The sequence below is a fragment of the Gorilla gorilla genome, chromosome 9 (assembly GCF_029281585.2).
Source record: "Gorilla gorilla gorilla isolate KB3781 chromosome 9, NHGRI_mGorGor1-v2.1_pri, whole genome shotgun sequence".
NCBI classification, from domain to species: Eukaryota; Metazoa; Chordata; class Mammalia; order Primates; family Hominidae; genus Gorilla; species Gorilla gorilla.
Genome location: NC_073233.2, coordinates 114,674,725 through 114,699,124, shown reverse-complemented (window position 1 = coordinate 114,699,124; position 24,400 = coordinate 114,674,725). Strand labels below are relative to the sequence as shown.

General features: G+C 37.5%; 1 protein-coding gene across 1 annotated transcript in view; it reads left to right on the top strand.

Moving 5' to 3' along the window:
• The window catches only part of GUCY1A2 (guanylate cyclase 1 soluble subunit alpha 2), a 350,970-nt gene that overhangs the window by 214,272 nt on the left and 112,298 nt on the right, over positions 1 to 24,400 (top strand). Inside the window, exon 5 of the mRNA XM_019037654.4 lies at positions 68 to 553. Within this exon, the coding sequence (XP_018893199.3) occupies positions 68 to 553 (486 nt within the window). The remainder of the gene's footprint in view (positions 1 to 67; positions 554 to 24,400) is intronic.

The following is a 24,400-nucleotide window of genomic DNA, read 5'->3' as shown; positions in this document are numbered from 1 at the left end:
AATATATTAAATTTTGTGAACCTACTATGTGAAGAGTACTGATCAAAATTCCATGTTAATTTCACAGGTGATGGAAGTCAAAGGACAAATGATCCATGTTCCAGAATCAAATTCCATTTTATTTTTGGGCTCTCCATGTGTGGACAAGTTGGATGAACTCATGGGCCGAGGGCTACATCTCTCAGACATACCTATCCATGATGCCACCCGAGATGTCATTTTGGTTGGTGAGCAGGCAAAGGCCCAAGATGGGTTGAAGAAAAGGATGGATAAATTAAAGGCAACTTTAGAAAGAACTCACCAGGCCCTGGAAGAAGAGAAAAAGAAGACAGTGGATCTTCTATATTCTATTTTCCCTGGTGATGTAGCCCAGCAATTATGGCAAGGGCAGCAAGTACAGGCCAGAAAGTTTGATGATGTCACCATGCTCTTTTCAGACATTGTTGGCTTCACAGCCATATGTGCCCAGTGTACTCCCTTGCAAGTAATCAGCATGCTGAATGAACTGTACACCAGATTTGACCACCAGTGTGGATTTTTGGATATTTATAAGGTAAGGGAGTTTAGTTACTTACATATAAATGTTTTTTAATAGTAAATTGTCATGTGAATTAAATTGATTTTTTTACTTAAACTTGATACTAAATAATTGACAACTCTTTAATTTAGAAATCTTTATAGATAATACAGGTATTTCTTCTTTATGAGTAACCTTTCAATATGAGTTCGTTTGTGTTGACATAGGTAACTGTGAAGAATCATGATATTGCTCAGTAAGGAAAAATTCTATATAGCTACTCCTCTAAGTTTATTTTTATTAAAAAATTAAACTCGTTGAATTCTAGGTAACTTTTTACCACATAATTATCCTTGCTTAGAAAATGGGGTTCCAATATAAACTAAGAATTTTATTTTGACCGTTAAAAAGAAATAGCAAGTTATATTAAAATATGCATTGTATTGTCAAATATGGCTAATCAGTATTTTGCACTGCATTATTAAGTGAGATCTCTTTAATTCTAAAAAAACCTATATATAAATACTCTAGCTATTGCTCAAATGACTAATGGGTTTTTGAGGAAGTACCTTAATTTTCCAAGCTACATAATGGAAAAATTTCCAAAATTGGTGCCAACCACCATGGTTGGTTTGATTTGGTGAACTCCTTATTAATTTCTTACTAAGATCATAGCAATATTTTGAGTCATTTAGCTCCATATCTACCTAATCAATAACTCTACAACTTTACCTAGAATCTTACGTAGATTGCACAATGTCAGGGCATAGGGCTTTTTTTATATGAAGGGAATCAAGTACTTTTAGTATAAATAGTTGTGAGCTGCAGGTTTTATTTTCTTCTTTACTAATACATATTGACCAGCTACTTATTTTTATAGTATGATCTTCACATAAGAAGATTTGGAAAGAACTTGTCTGATTCACTTTGTAAATTTTATATTATCATCCAGAAGGTGTTTTTATGAAGGTGTGTCTTCTTGGGGAAAGGAGCTCTTTAGTTTCATTATGTAGACTATATAGCCAATGTTAAATATTTTAATTGAATCTCTTCTGAGTGGTAAACATTCAGTATGAAGTATGTATAAGGGATTTTCCTTGTTATAGAAAATTAAGTTCTTATAAATTATCTTTAACTCCCTTATAATTTATTGGTATATAATTTACAGCAGTGGTAGCCAAATGTCTGATTCTAAACCAGAGAGATACTATAATGTTAAACTGTCACTTCCAGGACAGAGGAGATCAGCTGAATTTGGCAACACTTTCCTTCCTCCATACTTGGGGCACTATTACACCAATCTCTGCCACAACCAATTTTTTCCCTCTAAACTACTGATTTGCAGTGTTTGCTTCCTCCAGTTAAAGCAGTCATGTTTTTTTGTTTTGTTTTGTTTTGTTTTAGCCCTAAGTTCATACAACTAAATGAGAATGATAATAGATAAATAAATTCTTCTCTGGAAAAAACATGGGAATCCCTGACAAACATAAGTATCAGTTAGATTTTGAGAAAAGAAGAAATGTGATGCTTCTGAGTATGCCAAAACAGGTTCAAGGTTTTAAAATATGATTTGATTTCTTAGACATCAAGCATTCATTCCCTTGTGAGTTAGGACATCTCACAGAAAAACAGTAGAAATACTCTGTATAATCTTCAAATTTTCCTATATATTATTAAACCGTGGACAGTTTCATATAGTCATGAATAATCAACAAGTTTCAACTTACAAAATGTTTATATAAATATATATATATATATATATATATATACACACACACATATAATAATTCTAGTTCACAACTTTTCTTAAACTAAACTTGTTTAGGAAATTTTGCAATTAATTACAACTAAAGATTCCAGGGCTTGGTGTTCTTAACATATCTTCAATGCTAGTGTATTAATCAGGGTTCTCTAGAGGGACAGAACTAATAGGATAGATGTATATATGAAAGGGAGTTTATTAAGGAGTATTGACTCACACAGTCACAAGGTGGAATCCCACCATAGGCTATCTGCAAGTTGAGGAGCAAGGAAGCCAGTCTGAGTTCCAAAACCTCAAAAAGTAGGGAAGCCAACAGTGCAGCCTTCAGTCTGTGGCCGAAGGCTTGAGAACCCTGAGCAAACCACTAGTGTAGGTCCAAGAGTCCAAAAGCTAAAGAACTTGGAATCCAATGTTTGAGGGCAGGAAGCATCCAGCACAAAAGAAAGATGAAGGCCAAAAGACTCAGGCCAGTCTAGTCCTTCTACATTCCTCTGCCTGCTTTTATCCTAGTCACGCTGGCAGCTGATTAGATGGTACCCACCTGGATTGAAGGTGGGTCTGCCTCTCCCAGTCCATTGACTCAAATGTTAATCTCCTTTGGCAACACCCTCATAGACACACCTAGGAACAATATTTTTTATCCTTCAATCCAGTGACGTTTACACTCAATATTAACTATCACAGCTAGTAAGTATATGTCTGTAGGATAGGTGTATAGGGCAGCTTTGGCTGCTTATTCAGGATTAGGGAGGTTGAGTTTGGGAGATCCAGACTGGAAATACAATATATGCTAAATCCATAGCAATAATGGTTTGGCCAGAGAGGGAAAGACAAAAAGATATTAGTCCTGTATAGGATAAAAAAAGTACATTAGGAGAAATGCATTAGGAGGGATATAAATTAGAAAACTTCTATTTGACCAGCCTGATTTGTAGTCTTCATAAACATTCTAGTGTATTTTCTAGAAAATATACACAGTGCTATTTTAAACCATGAACTATTTGCCAAATTTTTAGTGGCTATTGAAACAAAGAATCCCAGAGGTGGTAGAATTTTTTGTAAGGACCACAAGTCTTATTTTATGAAATGAAAAGAGTTTTGCTAGATTGAAAGTATGTATAGAATTTGGGTAATTATGTAGAATAACCATACCACAGAGAAAAATAAGGTACAGCCCACCTTTTATGTTAGAAATGTGAAAGGAAGCCAGGTAAAACTAAATGCCAAGAGAAAAGAACTAGATGGAGTGGCCCACATGGGGCTTTCATAGTGTGCTACGACATGAGATACTAGTCTCTAAATTTGTGGTTGCCCCTCTCTTCTTCATGTCATTACTCCATGTTTTCCTATCATCAGGCAGATGATAGAGTGAAGAATTATAATTTCAGTGGTAGAATTCAGATAAATTAAGACGTAATATGACCATTTTGCTAAAATAATCAAGCTATCTATAAACTAGAGGGTTGAGGAAGAAGCTGTGGATTTTGCTGTGCATATATCAAGCACTGAGAAAATGAAAGCCTTTCCAATGCTTAACTGCCAAGATGTTACAGGTGTATGAATACTAAGTAAGAGCTAGGCAAATTGAAGAAAGCCTGGGTTATAATTTTGTTTCTCTTGTAATTAGAAAGGCACATTTTCAGTAAAAGTCAACATAAACAACATATGTAATATTTTGCTTCTCAGATTGTTCTCACATGAACATAAAGAACCAGTATCTAATTTTGTAAATCAATGGCATATAAATAATAATAATGGCATTGACTATTGAAGCAAATTCATGTACATTTTGCTTTGTTTTACATTTGTCTTTGGGAAAACCTGTGATTTTAGATAAGCAGGGAGAAAGACTTTGCCTTTCTCTGATTCCATTCTGCCATGGTTGCAGTGTTCCAGTGCTATTTTAAATACAATCTTTAGCATCCCCATCTTTTCACCTTTAAGCACTTTAACTTGACTTTTCTCCAGTTCTATACCCCATAAAATAAAGATATTCAGTGCATCAGTCTCACAGTTACATCATAAGCATTTCAGTGAGCTTTCCTATGAAGAGTTTAGAATACCATCTGGTACATAGTAGTAAATGTAAATATTAGCTGCCATTAGAACTTCTCAGACAGGTGTATCTATCTAGACATACAGGGATGTGAGATGTGATTATGTGTGTGTGTGTGTGTATGTGTATATACACACATACCTAGTAGGCCCAGAGCTTTTTAGAAAAGAATAAAATATGATCTCATTTAATCCCTCCTTGAATAACATGTGGCATTATGTACATTTTCGGATAAGAAAACTGAGTTTTGGAAAGGTTAAATCCAGATAATGTAGCTCACAAGTCAGAATTTGAACTGAGACTTGTCTGATTCTAAAGCCTATAGTTTTTGTACAATTTAGGCTGTGATCTAGACAAAGATCAAATGATAGAAACAAAGGGTGGAAACTGTTTAAAAATGACATTACAGAATCAATAACTGTAGTTATACTGTCAAGTAGGAGATTCTCCCGTCTGCCATCTTTTCTCTTTGTTAGAAACCAGCCAGCACCTCTGTCTTCATTCCTCCTATGGAAAGTGGCATACCAAAAGAGGTATTGTGGGAGCAGTGGTCGCAGGTGCAGGCAATAAGAGGTATATTTTTTAAATAGTGAAGTGGAATAAAAGTTGATCTGGTTTTAAAAATCATCTTACCCAGGTAACTCTAAAAATGTTAGTGATGGCCGGGCACGGTGGCTCACGCCTGTAATCCCAGCACTTTGGGAGGCCGAGGTGGGTGGATCACTTGAGGTCAGGAGTTCGAGACCAGCCTGGCCAACCTAGTGAAACCCTGTCTCTACTAAAAATACAAAAATTAGCCAGGCATGGTGGTGGGTGCCTGTAATCCAAACTAGTCAGGAGGCTGAGGCAGGAGAATTGCTTGAACCCAGGCGGTAGAGGTTGCAGTGAGCTGAGATCACGCCACTGCATTCCAGTCTGGGCAACAGAGTGAGACTACGTCTCAAAAAAAAAAAAAAAATGTTAGTGATAAAATAGTTTTCTCTGTCAGAGTAAAGGTAGAGGGGGAGTATTCCCATCACAGCCTCTAAGTGTGGTTTGCAAATGTCCACGGCATTAAACATTGTCAGGTTTAGATTGGGAAGGAGGAAAAGTAAGACAAGATAGGACAACCAGGTAATACCAGGACCCAAATTCTATTACATTAGGGAACCTGATGTTAAAAATCTGAAAAACAACAACACAAAGTTCATATTGGCAAGGAAATGTAAGTATTATAAGCCTAGCTGGAAAAGCAGAGTTCAGGCCAATTAGCAAAGTAGGAAATCCAGGCTCACTCATAGGGAATGTGAGTGGGCCCAAGGGGACTAGATGATAGGAACTGGAAACCAGGCAACATGTCTAGGTAGAAAGTATAAATATGGGTATCAGTACAAACTTTGATAAAGAAGCAGAGTCTTTTCCCTGGACAGAATTAAGCTTAGAATCAGAGGGTGCACAGGACAAGTCTACAGTGTCAAAGGGGAACTGAATATGGCAACCTCATCAAACATCTGAAAACAGATGTTTCTGACATAGAGTTTTAGGGCTACACAGCTTTATGCCTCAAGAATTTTGATTTGTCTTGCCACTTGATAGGAAGTTACTAAAGCCCTCTCTTCTTCGCTGGACCTTCAGCCAGCCTCCAGAAAATGCAGTAGATTCTCAAGGATATCACTTCAGCATGAATTAGATTTCACAGAAAAATGAAATGGTTCTCTTCCACCTTGTTTTGTTGCCTTTCAAAGTACTTAGGTACTTAGGTTATTGTTGGAATTTTATAAATATGTATATGCCATTTTACATCATTTGCAGCATGAAATGCCAGTTCCATTTAGTAAAGAGTAACTGCTTCATTTTTCCCCAAGATTTACATATTTTCTCTTTTAATGATCAGTGCACACACTTTTTAAATTGAGCACTGTTTAAGATTTATGTTCTCTTCAGTAGTCTCCATCAACATCAACATCATTTGCTTTTACTGATATTTTGTTGGAAACAAAGCAACAATGTTTTCTAGTTAGGAAATAAGAATTTCTTAAGTCAAAAATTTATTCAACTCATTCATTCACTCAATAAACATTTACAACTCATTTGATAAGGAGCCATGACTTCCATAGAACCTTAAAAATGTTATGGAAATTAGCATGTATTTTTAGAACAATTTTAATGAATAGAAAAGAACTCATTTATATGCTGTAGGAAGTAAGGTGAAAGTCACAGATAAGCATTCTGTTCCAATAGCTTTTCTATGGCAGGAGTTATATTGTCAGTTTCAAAATACCATAATGCTGTAAAAATTACCTGAAGAGGGTTTAACCTCATTTATACGTTTGCCTTTGGCGAGCACTTTAGTTGGAGATAAGGAAGAGGCAAGGGTAAGATATGTTTCTTTCAATCCATTCAGACAAGGCTGTGGAATCCCAGTGCTATCTTGAGTGCACTAGTTGGATTTCTCATCATTCCACCTTTCATGGGTTATTTAATTTCTCTGACTCATTTTATCATCTGTAAATAAGAGACTAATTTTATCACTTTATAGTTTTATTTTGTGAGCTTTTAAATGAGATTTATGTAAAGTGCTTAAAACAGTGTCTCCTTCATGGTAGTAAATGTACATATTAGCTATTATTACTTTCCAAACAGGTATATCTGGTCCTATATGGGAAGCGCGTGTGTCTGTGTGAGTGTGTGTGTTGTATATCTGCAGGCATTTTTGTGTACATAAACATTGTGTATCCAACGCTTACTAGAAATAGATAAAATGCTTATTTATTTGGATTTATTCTTTTAGGTTATTAGAATTGCATTGTATGCCAAAGACTGTGAAGGAAGGATAGAGAAATAAAAGGAGGGAGGGAGATAAATAGCTTTCCGAAATGCATTATTTGTGTCATCTTCATGGGGCCTCAAAGCTTCTTAAAGATGCTTCCATCTGCATACTCTGAATTACAATATGGAATTTATAAAGATGACAATATTTCTGAAAGCCATAATGACTCGTGGGATGTCTGTGACCAATACTATGAAACTGAACCCCAAATGTCTATTTTTATATTCTAATACGGCAGCCTGAATTATTTTTCTTCTATATTCAGAGAACATTTCTTTTAGTGTTGTGGCATATTCTGAAGACAGTTAGAAGGCTAAAGTACTTTCAGTTGCTAAGCAGAAGTTAATATTAATGATGTGTCTTGCTGAATTTTTCAAAGTGTTTTGAGGTTTTTGTCCCTATCGATATTTAATTTCTGAAGAGTGGTGGCAACTGCAAACAGATTGATGTTTTTGATTTTTACAAACAGTATGAACTGAATATTTATGACCCCCCAAAATTCATAGTTGAAGCCCTACTTAATGTGATATTATTTAGAGGTAGAGTATTTTGGAGTTAATTAAGTTTAGATGAGGTCTTGAAGGTGGGGTCTTCAATGATGGCATTAGCATCATTATAAGAAGTGACTTGAGCTTGCTTTCGGTCCTCTTTGAGGACACAGTAAGATGGCAGCCACTTGTAAGCTAGGAAGAGAGCCCTCACCTGGCAAGTGAATTGGCTGGCATCTTGATCTTGGACTTTCCAGCCTCCATAACTATGAGGAATAAATTCCTGTTGTTTAAGCCACCCAGTCTATGGTGTTTTGGTATAGCAGCCTGAGCAGACTGAAATCCCAAGAGAAGGTATATCACTTCTACAGAAAGTGTGGAAATTTCTTCATGATACAAGTCTCTAGTAAGTTCTCTTAGTAGATTAGTCCATATTGCTAGGATTTCCTGTATCTAATAAGAATAAATGCTACCGTCCCATTGATGCAAATGAAAGATTTTCATTAGCCTTATAGAGTTAATTGTGTTATTGCACAGTATCTCTCTTTTGTGTATCAATAAACAGTAAAGAATTTAAGCTGTAAGCTCAAACTGCTCATTTATCTTTGCCACTACCACTTCAGCAGAACAGTATGAACAACTTGCCTTTAGTTTATACATAGGGTGAGTTTACTAAAATGGAAATTCATTTTCTAGGCAGGACCGCTGTCTCTCACTCACCTGATAGGATAGCCTTAATGCAGTCTGCAAATCTCACTGAATTGAGGTGTTTCTATTACCTTTTTAAAACAAACAAACCTTTAATTAATGCTTTTATGTAGTAGAAATGCTGTAAATACTTCTGCCACTATTTATCACTTAATAACAGTGATTTGAAAAGTGAAAATTTCTGAAAGCAAAATGAAACTAACAGAATTCACATTTACTGAATACAAAGTGTGTTTGTATTCTCAGTGTTAAGTGCTTAAATTGTGATATTTCACTTATTTTCCAGAACAATCCTGTGGAATAGGTGTTATGATGTCCCTTCTGTGTTTTTAAATTTTTTATTTCAATTTTTGTGGGTACATAGTAGGTGTATGTATTTATGGAGTACGTGAGATGTTTTGATACAGGCATGCAATGTGTGATAATCACATCATGGAAAATGGGGTATCCATTCCCTCAAGTATTTACTTTTTGTGTTACAAACAATCCAGTTAGACCCTTTTAAAAGGTACAATTAAATTATTATTAAGTATGATCGCTCTGTTGTGCTATCAAATACTAAGTGTCCCTTTTGAAGATGAGTTTAGTAAGTTGCAGATGCTACTTGAATTTAGTTCTGATTTAGTTAAAAGCTCAAATTTTAGAAAGCAATGGTTTAAATCATTCATGTGTCAGATAGCTAGTGTTTCCAATTACCTAGATGCAGAATCAGGACAAAAAAAATTGTTCTGGCGCTTACATACTATAGGTTAGTGCAAAAGTAATTGTGGTTTTGCCCTTAATTTTAATACATAAAATGAGATATTCATTTATCAATTGGTACGGTCTCTCCAACAACTTTGACAGAGTTCATCTTTTTAAAATGAAAACAATAGTATGTCACAGGACTGTTATGAGGTTGAAAAGAACTATCAGCCAAAGGTCCTTGTTACAAACATGAGGCCCTCAATGTAGTAATTAGAAGATGAACATGAATTTGTAAATTGCAATTTGAATTCTACCCTAGAGGTAAAAATATAACTAGGTTTCCTTTTTTAAGGTATTCAACAAATGTGCACTATTTTTGAATATGTGTTGGATATCATAAATACTTGTTCTCTTTGGCTCCCGGAGGTTAAAGAGGATCTTTGTACAAAAGTTAAAAGAATAGTTTCAGCACAGTAGAAGATCCTTAAGAAAAACCGTGTTTCTAACAGTGAAATACACTGGCAGAAGCATATGCTCTGATCACAGGAGTGATATGCCACAACCTTTTGGTGGAGCAGGTAGGAACAACTTTCAGTAGGTCCCCTGATTCTATAAGATTCTTTTTTTTTTTTTTTCATACTTTAAGTTCTAGGGTACATGTGCACAACGTGCAGGTTTGTTACATATGTATATACATGCCATGTTGGTGTGCTGCACCCATTAACTCGTCATTTTCATTAGGTATATCTCCTAATGCTATCCCTCCCCCTTCCCCCTACCCCATGACAGGCCCTGGTGTGTGATGTTCCCCTTCCTGTGTCCAAGTGTTCTCATTGTTCACTTCCCACATATGAGTGAGAACATGCAGTGTTTGGTTTTTTGTCCTTGCGATAGTTTGCTGAGAATGATGGTTTCCAGCTTCATCCATGTCCCTACAAAGGACATGAACTCATCCTTTTTTATGGCTGCATAGTATTCCATGGTGTATATCTGTCACATTTTCTTAATCCAGTCTATCATTGATGGACATTTGGGTTGGTTCCAAGTCTTTGCTATTGTGAATAGTGCCGCAATGAACATATGTGTGCATGTGTCTTTATAGCAGCATGATTTATAATCCTTTGGGTATATACCCAGTAATGGGATGGCTGGGTCAAATGGTATTTCTAGTTCTAGATCCTTGAGGAATCGCCACACTGTCTTCCACAATGGTTAAACTAGTTTACAGTCCCACCAACAGTGTAAAAGTGTTCCTACTTCTCCACATCCTCTCCAGCACCTGTTGTTTCCTGACTGTTTAATGATCGCCATTCTAACTGGTATGAGATGGTATCTCATTGTGGTTTTGATTTGCATTTCTCTGATGGCCAGTGATGATAAGCATTTTTTCACGTGTCTGTTAGCTGCATAAATGTCTTCTTTTGAGAAGTGTCTGTTCATATCCTTCGCCCACTTGTTGATGGGGTTGTTCTTTTCTTGTAAATTTGTTTGAGTTCTTTGTAGATTCTGGATATTAGCCCTTTGTCAGATGAGTAGATTGCAAAAATTTTCTCCCATTCTGTAGGTTGCCTGTTCACTCTGATGGTGGTTTCTTTTGCTGTGCAGAAGCTCTTTAGTTTAATTAGATCCCATTTGTCAATTTTGGCTTTTATTGCCATTGCTTTTGGTGTTTTAGACATGAAGTCCTTGCCCATGCCTATGTCCTGAATGGTATTGCCTAGGTTTTCTTCTAGGGTTGTTATGGTTTTAGGTCTAACATTTAAGTCTTGAATCCATCTTGAATTAATTTCTGTATAAGGTGTAAGGAAGGGATCCAGTTTCAGCTTGCTACATATGGCTAGCCAGTTTTCCCAGCACCATTTATTAAACAGGGAATCCTTCCCCCATTTCTTGTTTTTGTCAGGTTTGTCAAAGATCAGAGAGTTGTAGATGTGTGGTATTATTTCTGAGAACTCTGTTCTGTACCATTGGTCTACATCTCTGTTTTGGTACCAGTACCATGCTGTTTTGGTTACTGTCACCTTGTAGTATAGTTTGAAGTCAGGTAGTGTGATGCATCCAGCTTTGTTCTTTTGGGTTGTCTTGGCTATGCGGGCTCTCTTTTGGTTCCATATGAACTTTAAAGTAGTTTTTTCCAGTTCTGTGAAGAAAGTCATTGGTAGCTTGATGGGGATGGCATTGAATCTAGAAATTACCTCGGGCAGTATGGCCATTTTCATGATATTGATTCTTCTTATCCATGAGCATGGAATGTTCTTCCATTTGTTTGTGTCCTCTTTTATTTCATTGAGCAGTGGTTTGTAGTTCTCCTTCAAGAGGTCCTTCACATCCCTTGTAAGTTGGATTCCTAGGTATTTTATTCTCTTTGAAGCAGTTGTGAATGGAGCTCTCTGTTTTTCTGTTATTGGTGTATAAGAATGCTTGTGATTTTTGCACATTGATTTCGTATCCTGAGACTTTGCTGAAGTTGCTTATCAGCTTAAGGAGATTTGGGGCTGAGACGATGGGGCTTTCTAAATATACAATCATGTCATCTGCAACAGGGACAATTTGACTTCCTCTTTTCCTAATTGAATACCCTTTATTTCTCTCTCCTGCCTGACTGCCCTGGTCAGAACTTCCAACACTATGTTGAATAGGAGTGGTGAGAGAGGGCATCCCTGTCTTGTGCCAGTTTTCAAAGGGAATGCTTCCAGTTTTTGCCCATTCAGTATGATATTGGCTGTGGGTTTGTCATAAATAGCTCTTATTATTTTGAGATACATCCCATCAATACCTAATTTATTGAGAGTTTTTAGCATGAAGGGCTGTTGAATTTTGTCAAAGGCCTTTTCTGCATCTATTGAGATAATCATGTGGTTTTTGTCTTTGGTTTTGTTTATATGCTGGATTACATTTATTGATTTGCATATGTTGAGTCAGCCTTGCATCCCAGGGATGAAGCCCACTCGATCATGGTGGATAAGCTTTTTGATGTGCTGCTGGATTTGGTTTGCCAGTATTTTATTGAGGATTTTTGCATTGATGTTCTTCAGGGATATTGGTCTAAAATTCTCTTTTTTTGTTGTGTTTTTGCCAGCCTTTGGTATCAGGATGATGCTGTCCTCATAAAATGAGTTAGGGAGGATTCCCTCTTTTTCTTTTGATTGGAATAGTTTCAGAAGGAATGGTACCAGCTCCTCCTTGTACCTCTGGTAGAATTCGGCTGTGAATCCGTCTGGTCCTGGACTTTTTTTGGTTGTTAGGCTATTAATGATTGCCTCAATTTCAGACCCTGTTATTGGTCTATTCAGGGATTCAACTTCTTCCTGGTTTAGTCTTGGGAGGGTGTATGTGTCCAGGAATTTATCCATTTCTTCTAGATTTTCTAGTTTATTTGCGTAGAGGTGTTTATAGTATTCTCTGATGGTAATTTGTATTTCTGTGGGATCGGTGGTGATATCCCCTTTGTCATTATTGCGTCTATTTGATTCTTCTTTCTTTTCTTCTTTTTTAGTCTTGCTGTGTGGTCTATCAATTTTGTTGATCTTTTCAAAAAACCAGCTCCTGGATTCATTGATTTTTTGAAGGGTCTTTTGTGTCTCTATCTCCTTCAGTTCTGCTCTGATTTTAGTTATTTCTTGCCTTCTGCTAGCTTTTGAATGTGTTTGCTCTTGCTTCTCTAGTTCTTTTAATTGTGATGTTAGGGTGTCAATTTTAGATCTTTCCTGCTTTCTCTTGTGGGCATTTAGTGCTATAAATTTCCCTCCACATACTGCTTTGAATGTGTCCCAGAGATGCTGGTATGTTGTGTCTTTGTTCTCACTGGTTTCAAAGAACATCTTTATTTTTGCCTTCATTTCATTATGTACCCAGTAGTCATTCAGGAGCAGGTTTTTCAGTTTCCATGTAGTTGAGCAGTTTTGAGTGAGTTTCTTAATCCTGACTTCTAGTTTGATTACACTGTGGTCTGAGAGACAGTTTATTATAATTTCTGTTGAGGAGTGCTTTACTTCCAACTATGTGGTCAGTTTTGGAATAACTGCGATGTGGTGCTGAAAAGAATGTATATTTTGTTGATTTGGGGTGTAGAGTTCTGTAGATGTCTATTAGGTCCGCTTGGTGCAGAGTTGAGTTCAATTCCTGGATATCCTTTTTAACTTTCTGTCTCGTTGATCTGTCTAATGTTGATCAGAGTGCCTCTCCCCCTCCAAAGGAACGCAGCTCCTCTCCAGCAAGGAACAAAGCTGGACAGAGAATGACTTTGATGAGTTGAGAGAAGAAGGCTTCAGACGATCAAACTTCTCCGAGCTAAAGGAGGAAGTTCGAACACATCGCAAAGAAGTTAAAACCTTGAAAAAAGATTAGACGAATGGCTAACTAGAATAACCATTGTAGAGAAGTCCTTAAATGACTTGATGGAGCAGAAAACCATGGCACGAGAACTATGTGATGAACACACAAGCTTCAGTAGCCAATTTGATCAACTGGAAGAAAGGGTATCAGTGATTGAAGATCAAATGAATGAAATGAAGCGAGAAGAGAAGTTTAGAGAAAAAAGAGTAAAAAGAAATGAACAAAGCCTCCAAGAAATATGGGACTATGTGAAAAGACCAAATCTACGTCTGATTGGTGTACCTGAAAGTGATGGGAAGAATGGAACCACGTTGGAAAAGACTGCAGGTTATTATCCAGGAGAACTTCCCCAACCTAGCAAGGCAGGCCAACATTCAAATTCAGGAAATACAGAGAGCACCAAAAAGATACTCCTTGAGAAGAGCAACTCCAAAACACGTAATTGTCAGATTCACCAAAGTTGAAATGAAGGAAAAAATGTTAAGGGCAGCCAGAGAGAAAGGTCGGGTTACCCACAAAGGGAAGCCCATCAGACTAACAGCTGATCTCTCGGCAGAAACTCTATAAGCCAGAAGAGAGTGGGGGCCGATATTGAACATTCTTAAAGAAAAGAATTTTCAACCCAGAATTTCATATCCAGCCAAACTAAGCTTCATAACTGAAGGAGAAATAAAATCCTTTACAGACAAGCAAATGCTGAGACATCCTGAAGGAAGCACTAAACATGGAAAGGAACAGCTGTTACCAGCCACTGCAAAAACATGCCAAATTGTAAAGACCATCGATGCTAGGAAGAAACTGCAGCAACTAACGAGCAAAATAACCAGCTAAATTCATAATGACAGGATCAAATTCACACATAACAATATTAACCTTAAATGTAAATGGACTAAATGCTCCAATAAAAGACACAGACTGGCAAATTGGATAAAGAGTCAAGACCCATCAGTGTGCTGTATTCAGGAGACCCATCTCATGTGCAGAGACACACATAGGCTCAAAATAAAGGGATGGAGGAAGAGCTACCAAGCAAATGGAAAACAAAAAAAGGCAGGGGTTGCAATCCTAGTCTCTGATAAAACAGACTTTAAACCAACAAAGATCAAAAGAGACAAAGAAGGCCATTACATAATGGTAAAGGGATCAATTCGACAAGAAGAGCTAACTATCCTAAATATATATGTACCCAATACAGGAGCACCCAGATTCATAAAGCAAGTCCTTAGACACCTACAAAGAGACTTAGACTCCCACACAATAATAATGGGAGATTTAAACACCCCACTGTCAACATTAGATTCTATGAGGTTCTAATATTCTAAATTCTTAGTGTTGGTGCTATATGTAGTTTGCTAGGAAAATGTTTTCAAACTGCAAATCAATGCTGCTGCCTCCCTATTAATAAGTTTTAAATGACTTGTGTTTATTTTTGCAAACATCTTTTAAAGTGGAAAGATGAGAATTTAACTCTGTCATCTTAAATTTGGGTTAAAATGGATATAAATAAGTTTTGATGCATTTTTCAAGCTTTGAAATGGGTAACATGACTTTCAAGTTGGAAAAAGATAAATCAGTTGAAACAAAATCCCTGTGAGACTGCTGATTTAGCTGTGAGTATGTGTTGGGATGGAGGGCATGCACATGCATAGGTGCACATGTGTTGGAGTCTATGAAAGCTGTCTATTAAGATAATGCTGTTCTTAAGATTGTCCAAAGCATTTTTAATGTTATATTTTCCTGTGATAGTCAAAGTTTAATATTGGATAGCTTTTTATGCTGTCATCAAAGGGCAACTTTGTGCTTCTCTCTTTTTTCCTTACCAAATTCCATAACTAGCGTCACTGCCTCATATCCAGTCGGGCATATTTCAGCCCTCTGCTTAATATAAGGTCCTTTGACGATCAGAGAGAGCCCAGATGAGGACTGTTGTAGTTGCCTATGACAGTGCAATGGTAGCTAAATGTAGGGGAAGGGGTATTGAAGATAAAGTCTGAAAACCTGATTTTAATTATATCTTTGTCACATAACTAAGTCACATAACTTATCTGTGTTCAGCTTCTGCATCTATAAAATGGGAGCAGTATTATAGGTCTCACATATTTGTTGCAGTTGACACAAAAAACTTGTTCAGCAAATGATTGTTTGGAATTTGTTTATTCATAATTCAAAATAACGATATATATGTGGAAAATTGTAAATTAATCAACAGTATCAGCAATTGACTCCATCTGGAGTTATTCATATGAAAGAAGACCAAGATCAGAGAGAATGTCTTTAGGAATTTGCTATGAAAGAAGGGACAGGGACTGATATTAGCTGAATGCCTAATATGTGCTAGGTAGCATGCTAAATTTTTTATATGTTTATTCATTAATTTCATTTTCAATAAATAATTATCAGTCACATACTGTGTTTAAGTGCTAATCTAGGCATTGGGTAATAACACTATTGAGATATTTACTTTATTAGATTTGGATTTTATTTATTGGATTTTATGTGTTTATCCAGCTTTTTTGGGTTATATTAATAATTAAATAAAAATAGTATAAATTTAAGGTTGACAATGTGACAATTTGATATATGTATGGATTGTATAATGATTATTACAATCAAATTAATACATAGTTGATCTGTTATCAGACATAATTACCTTTGTGTTTCTGTGTGTGTGGGTGTGTAGTGAGGACATTTAATATCTACTCTCAGCAGATTTCAAGTATAAAATACAGTATTAGTTACTATAGTCAGCATGCTATATGGTAGATCCCCAGAATGTAGTCTTTAAAACTGAAAATTTCTGCCATTTGACTAACATCTTCCCATTTCTTCCACCCTCACCCCTTGGCAACCACCATTCTACTCTCTGTTCATATGAGAAACTCAGAGAGTTATTTGGATTCCACATAAGTGAGATCATATAGTATTTATCTTTATGTGTCTGGCTGATTTCACTTAGCTTAATGTCCTCCGGATTCATCCACAAATGGCAGGATTTTGTTCTTTATTATGGCTGAATATTTCTTTACATACATCTGTGTGTGTGTGTATCACATTTTCTTCATTTATCTGTTGATAGACACAGGTTGATGTTACATCTTGGCTATTTTGAATAATGCTGCAATGAACATGGAAGTGCAGATATCTCTTCAAAATCCTGATTTCATTTCCTTTGGATATGTATCCAGAAGTGGGGTTGCTGAAAATTATAATTTTACTTTTAATTTTTTAGGAACCTCCATTGTGTTTTCCATAATAGCTGACCCAATTTACATCCTCAAAAACTGTGTACAAATGTTCCCTTTTCTCCATACACTCACTGGCATTTGTTATCTCAGACTTTTGATAATCATCATTCTAACAGGTGTGAGGTGATATCTCATTGTGGCTTTAATTTGCACTTCCCTTATGATTACTAATTTTGAGCTGTTTCATATACCTCTTGGCCATTTTTAGGTATTCCCTTGAAAACTGTTTATTCAGGTCCTCTGTTCATTTTTAAATTGGGCTGTTTGTTGTTTTTGCTATTGAGTTGTATGAGTTCTTTGAATATTTTGGATATTAGCCCCTCATCAGACCTGTGATTTGCAAATATTTTCTCCCCTTCTGTAGGTTGCCTTTTTCATTATGTTGATTGCTTTCTTTTTGCTATGCAGAATATTTTTAGTCTGATATAATCCCACTTGCTTATTTTTGCTTTTGTTGACTGTGTTATTGTTGTATCCAAAAAACTCATTGCTAAGGCCAGTGTCACAGAGCTTTGTCCTTATGTTTTTAGCTAAAAGTTTTACAGTTTTGGGACTCACATTTGTGTCTTTATTCCATTTTGAGTTGATTTTTCTGTATGTCATAAGAGAAGGATCTAATTTCATTTCCCCAACCCTATCTAGCTGCCCAACCAATTTATTGAAGAGAAGATTCTTCTTCCATTGTGTTTTCTTGGTTCCCTTGTAAAAGATTGTGTAGATTTAGTTCTGGGATCTCATTCTGTCCCATTGGTGTATGTGTCTGTTTATATGCAATCACCATACTATTTTCATTACGATTCTGTAGTGATTAGTTTGAAATCAGGAAATCTGACGGCTCCAGCTTTGTTCTTCATTCTCAAGATTATTTTGGATATTGTAGTTATATATGAATTTTAGGATTTTTTTTCTATTTCTGTGAATTTTGATAGGGATTGCATTGGAATATTGATAGAGATTGCATTGAATCTGTAATCACTTAGGGTTTTATGGACATTTTTATAATATTAATTTTTCCATTCCATGAACAGAAATTTTTCCACTGATGTGTCTTCAATTTCTTTAATCAATATATTATAGTTTTCAATGTACACATCATTCACATCCTTGATGAAATTAATTTTAAGTAGTTTATTCTTTTTGTTGCTACTTTAAGTGGGATCATTTTCTTAATTTCTTTTTCAATACTGTGTTGAATAGGATAGGCAAGAGAAGGCATCCTTGCTTCTGCTGGTTTTCAAGGAGAATGCTTCCAGCTTTTTCCCATTCAGTATGATATTGGCTTTGGGCTTGTCATTTGTGATGCTTATTATTTTGAGGCATGTTCCTTCAATACCTATTTTATTGGGAGTTTTTAACATGAATGGATGTTGAATTTTATTGAAAGCCTTTTTCTGCATCTCTTGAGATAATCATGTGGTTTTTGTCTTTAGTTCTGTTTTTGTGATGAATCACATTTATTGATTTGTGTATGTTGAACCAACCTTGCAACCCAGGGATAATGCCTACTTGATGATAATGGGTAAGCTTTTTTTTTTTTTTTTTGAGATGGAGTCTCACTCTGTTGCCCAGGCTGGAGTGCAATGGTGTGATCTCGGCTCACTCCAACCTCTGCCTCCTGGATTCAAGTGATTGCCCTGCCTCAGCCTCCCCAGTAGCTGGGATTACAGGCACCCACCACCGAGCCTGGCTAATTTTTGTATTTTTAGTAGAGATGGGGTTTCACTATGTTGGCCAAGCTGGTCTCGAACTCCTAACCTCGTGATCTGCCTGCCTTAGCCTCTCAAAGTGCTGGGATTACAGACGTGAGCCACCACGCCCGGCTGATAGTGGGTAAGCTTTTTGATTTGTTGCTGGATTCAGTTTGCCAGTATTTTGTTGAAGATTTTTGCATCAGTGTTCATCAAGGATGCTGGCCCTAAGTTTTTTTTCTTTTTTTATTGTATCTCTGCCAGGTTTTGGTATCAGGATGATGCTGCCCTTACAGAATGAGTTAGGGAGGAGTCCCTCCTCAATTTTTTGGAATAGTTTTAGTAGGAATGGTACCAGCTCTTCTGGTATGAAACATAAATGAGTTTAGTATAAGATATATAAAAACCAAATTTTATTGGTGTTCTAAAGGAATCAAATGTATTATTCTGCTGAGGACTGGGGATACTTTCAGAAAAGATGTGGCATGAGAGGTGGACTTGGAAGCATGTGACAAATTTGACTTCTGGAAGAGGGACTAGGGGAGGCCTTTTTTAAATCTATACTTATTCTGAGAAAATAAAAGATAGTAATTCCGTAGATATATAAAAATTGTAGGATTTATGGGTTAAGATGGTCTCCTTTAAAAAATGAATTATTGAGGGGTGGATCAAGATGGCAGAAGAGAAGTTTCCACTGATTGTCTCCTTCACAGGGACACCAAATTCAACAAGCACGTGTGCACACGCACACACACACACACAAATACCTCCATAAGAACCAGAATCAGGTGACTACTCACAGTATCTGATTTAAACTTCATATCGCTGAAAGAGGCACTGAAGAGTGTGGGAAAGACAGTCCTCAATTGTTGACACTATACCTTCCCAATTCCCCCTGTAGTAGCTGCAAAGCATGGAGAAATTTGTACACTGGAGAGAAGGAGACTGCAGTGATTGTGAGACTTTGTATTGAACTCAGTGCTGTCCTGTCATAGCAGAAAGCAAAACCAGGCTGAACTCAGCTGACACTCACACAGAGGGAGCATTTAGACCAGCCCTAGGCAGAGGGGAATCACCCATGCCAGTGTTCAGAACTTGAGTTCTGCCAAACCTTGCCACCATGGACTAAAGTGCTCTGGAGTCTTAAATAAACTTGAAAGTCAGTCCAGGCCACAAGTACTGCAAGTTTTAGTGCTGAGCTGGGCCTGGAGCCAGTGGACTTGTGGGAGACACAACTTACTGAGATACCAACTTGGGCAGCTAAGGGAATGCTTGCAGCACCCCTCCCTCAACCCCAGGCAGTGCAACTTACATCTCCAAAAGAGACTTCTTCCTTTCGCTTAAGGAGAAGAGAGGGAAAAGTAAAGAGGACTTTGTCTTGCATCTTGGATACCAGCTCAGCCACAGCAGGATAGGGCACCAGTCAGAGTCATGAGGCCCCCATTTCAGGCACTAGTTCCCAGACATTTCTAGACACACCATGGGCCACAAGGGGAGCCTACTGTATTGAAGGGAAGGATCCAGTCCTAGCTGGACCCATCACCTAAAGAGCCCTTGGGCCCCGAATAACCACCAGCGATACCCAGCTACTATTCTGTGGGCCTTAAGCAAGACTCTTAAGATGCACTGGCTTCAAGTGAGACTCAGCAATCTCAGTTGTGGAGGCTACAGTGAGCGACTTCATCTGGTTGAGAAAAGCAGAGGGGAAAGTAAAAGGGCCTTTGTCTTACACCTTAGGTACCAGCTCAGCCCCAGTGAGGTAGAGCAACAAGTAGGCCATTGAGGTTCCTGATTCTAGGCCTTGCTCTTGTGTAGCATTTCTGGACCTGCCCTGGGCCAGAGGGCAGCCCATTGCCCCAAAGGATAAGCCCCAGGCCTGGCAGCATTCACGCAAGTGGACTGAAGAGCCCTTGGGCCTTAAGTGAACATCAGCGGTAGCCTGTTTGATGTCCCTGTGGGCCTATGGTGTTGGTGGCCACAGGGTGAGGCTCCTCTGCCTGTGGAAAGGGGAGGGAAGAGTAGGAAGGTGTATCATGGTTTCAGGGCCAGCTCAACCACACTAGAATAGAAAACCAGGTAGACTTCCAAGTTTTTTTATTCCAGTCCTTAGCTATCAGATGGCATCTCTGGACCTCCCTGGGCCTTGGGGTAACTCACTGCAGTGAAGCAAAGGATACAAGCCTGGCTAACTTTGCCACCTGCTGCTTTTAGAGCCCAAGGGCCTTAAGAAAACAAAGGCAGTAGCTAGGTAGTGGTTACAGCAGGTCTTGAGCAAGACCCAGTGTTGTATTGGCTTTAGGTCTGACCCAGCACTGTCCCAGTGTTGGTGGCCACAGGGTTGTTTGTGTCCCTCTATCCCAAGCCCCAGGTGGCTCGGCACAGAAAGAGAGACTCCCATTGTTTGGGAGAAAGGGAAGAGAAAAAGAGTCTCTGCCTGGTAATCCAGATAATTCTTCTGGGTCTTATCCAAGACCACCAAGGTGGTACCTCTATGAGTGTGTAAAAACCACAGCATTACTGGGCTTGGGGGCCCCCAGTGCAGAGCTAATGCAGGTGGCATTAGATCTAGGGCTTAGATCACAACACCGAGGTCCTTTCAAATACCTGGAAAGCCTTCCCAAGAAGGACAAGTACAAACAAGCCCAAACTATGAAGACTGCAATAAATTCTGAACTCTTCATGCACAGACACAAGTGAACATCAACTAGCATCAAGATCATCCAGGAAAATGTGACTTCACCAAATTAATGAAATAAAGCACCAGTGACTAATCCTGGAGAAACAGAGATATGTGACCTTTCAGACAGAGAACTGAAAATTGCTGTTTTGAGGAAACTAAGAAATCTGAGATAACACAGAAAAGGAATTCAGAATTCTGTCAGGTACATTTAACAAAGAAATTGAAATAATTAAAAACCTCAAACAGAAATTCTAAAATTGAAAAATGTAATTGACATACTGAAGAATGCATCAGTCTCTTTAATAGCAGAATTGATCAAGCCGAAGAAAGAATTAGTGAGCTTGAAGACAAGCTACTTGAAAATACACAGTCAGAGGAATAAAATTAAATACCTAGCAATGAACTTGACCAAATAAGTGAAAGATCTCTACAATGAAAAGTATACAACATTGATTCAAGAAATTGAAGAAGACACAAAAAATGGAAATATATTTCATGTTGATGGATTGGAAGAATCAATATTGTTAAAACATCCATACTACCCAAAGCAAACTACAGATTCAATGCAATTCCTATCAAAATACCAATGACATTCTTCACAGAAATATAAAACATAACCTTAAAATGTATACAGAATCACAAAAGACCCAGAATAGCTAAAACTATACAGCAAAAAGAACAAAACTCAAGGAATCACAATACCTGACTTCAAATTATACTACAGAGCTATAGTAACCAAAATAACGTAGTACTGGCATAAAGACTGACACATTGACCAGTGGAACAGAACAGAGAACCCAGAATATAGCCATACATCTATAGTTAACTCAATTTTGACAAAGGTGCCAAGAACATACATTTGGGAAAGGACAGTCTCTTCAATAAATGATGCTGGGAAAACTGGATATGCATATGCAGAAGAAAGAAACTAGACAACTATGTCATCATATAGAAAAATCAAATTAAAATGGGTTAAAGACTTAAATCTAAGACCTCAAACTATGAAACCACTAAAAGAAAACATTAGAGAAACTCTTCAGGACATTGGAGTGGGCAAAGATTTCTTGAGTAACATCCCACAAGCACAGGCAATGAAAGTGAAAATGGACAAATGGGATCACATCAAGTTAAAAATCTTTTGCACAGCAAAGGAAACAATTAGCAAAGTGAAGAGACAACCCACAGAATGGGAGAAAATATTTGCAAACTACCCATCTAACAAGGGATTAATAACCAGAATATGTAAGGAGCTCAAACAACTCAATAGGAAAAAAAATCTAATAATCTGATTTTAAAATGGACAAAAGGTCTGAGTAGATATTTCTCACAAGAAGAGAAATGGCAAACTGGTATATGAAAAAATGCTTAATATCTTTGATCATCAGAGAAATGCAAATCAAAAGTACAATACAATAGCATCTCACCTCAGTTAAAATGGCTTTTATCCCAAGAGACAGGTAATAATAAATACTGGAGAAAATCTGGAGCAAAGGGAACCCTTGTACATTGTTGGTGGGAATGTAAATTAGTACAACCAATATGGGGAATAGTTTGTAGGTTCCTCAGAAAACTAAAAATAGAGCTACCCTACAACCCAGCAATCCTACTCTTAGGTATATGTCCAAAAGAAGGGAAGTAAGTATATGGAAGAGATACCTGCACTCCCATGTTTATTGTAGTACCCTTCACAATAGCCAAGATTTGGAAGAAACCTAAGTGTCCATCAACAGACAAATGAATAAAGAAAATGTGGTACATATAGACAATGGGGTACTATTCAGCCATAAAAAGAATGAGATCCTGTCATTTGCAATAAGATTGATGGACCTGGAAGTCATTAGGTTAACTGAAACGAGCCAGGCACAGAAAGACAAACTTCCTTCTTTCTTTTTCTCTTGTTCTTTCTCTTTTTCCCTTCCCTTCCCCTCCCCTTCCCCTGCCCTTCCCCTCCCTTTCCCCCACCCCTCCCCTCCCCTTCCCCTCCCCCTCCTCTCTGACCCTTCCCTTCCGCTCCCCCCCCACCCTTCCCTTCCGCTCCCCCCTCCCCTCCCACCCTTCCCTTCCCCCTCCCCTCCCCCCTCCCCCTCCCCCGCCCCCTCCCCCTCCCCTCCCCCTCCCCCTCCCCCTCCCCTCCCCCTCCCCCTCCCTCACCCTCCCCTTCCCTTCCTTTTTCTTTCCTTCTTTCTCTGTCTCTCTTTCTCTGTCTTTCTCTCTTTCTCTCTCCCTTTCTCTCTTTCCTTTTTCTTGCTGCTTTTATGCTAAGGGCTGGCATTCTGATTGCTCTTTTTTCAGGTTTAATCCTTATTTTAATAAAGTTTTCAAGCAAAAAAAAACAAAGTAAGACAAATTTCCCACGTTCTCACTTGTGGAAGCTAAAATGTAAAAAATTGAATTCATGGAGATAAGACAGCAGAAGGGTGGTTACTAGACACTGGGAATGGTAGTAGGGTGGTCATGGCGAAGTGGGGATGGTTAATGGGTACAAAAAAGAGAAAGAATGAATAAGACCTAGTATTTGCTGGCACAACAGGATGACTATAGTAAAAAATAATTTAATTGTACATTGAAAAATAACTAAAAGAGTATAATTATATATAATATATACTGTGTACCCACAATTAAAAATAAAAATTAATAAGAAACCACCACACAAAAAATACTAAAAAATGAATTCTTAATATTTTCACTTGATATGCTAAATTGGGTCACAGGATTTACTTTTGTGATATCAATTAACATTACTTAGCACTCCTTATGTGTTTACTCAAAATATAGCAGACATTTACCATTCTCTGGGGATATATTTAAAGTTCTGGTAAATCAGAAATCTTTGAAAAATAATAGACTCAATATTATTTTCTAAAGAGTGAGTGGATGAACTCTAGGTAGAATAATAACATTGAGTATTAATATGGTGGTGGGAGGTACAGAAAGTTTGCAAAGAACATTGAGTTACCCATTTTGATTGGAACATGGAGTCAATTACAGTGGTAGAGGTGGATGAACCTGGGAAACTGGAGCCCTAGTGTTGAAGATCTTACAGTACTGTCAGAAAGAAATTTTGAATTGCCCACATCTAACAATGATTTAGAATGAAATTTTGACTTGATATTTTAATGTATTTCTCTTTCCTAACGTGCTTCAGTATTCAATATCCTTTATGATAAACAACCTGGGAGCTAGAAACAGTATTTTCCACACGATGGAGATTCCTGTGCAGGAACTGGAATGCACATTGAAAGACCTACTGAGAGTTTTGTCAGGAGGAGAGCTTTCTGTCATAGACAGTCATTTGGAATCCATTTTCCTTCATTTGGGAGTAGTTCCCAGGCCAAATCACTGTTCTATTTATATCCATGACCTCCTTTTCAACACTGTACCAGCTGAGCACTGTGTAGAGACATCCTTAAAAGCAGCCGTATTTG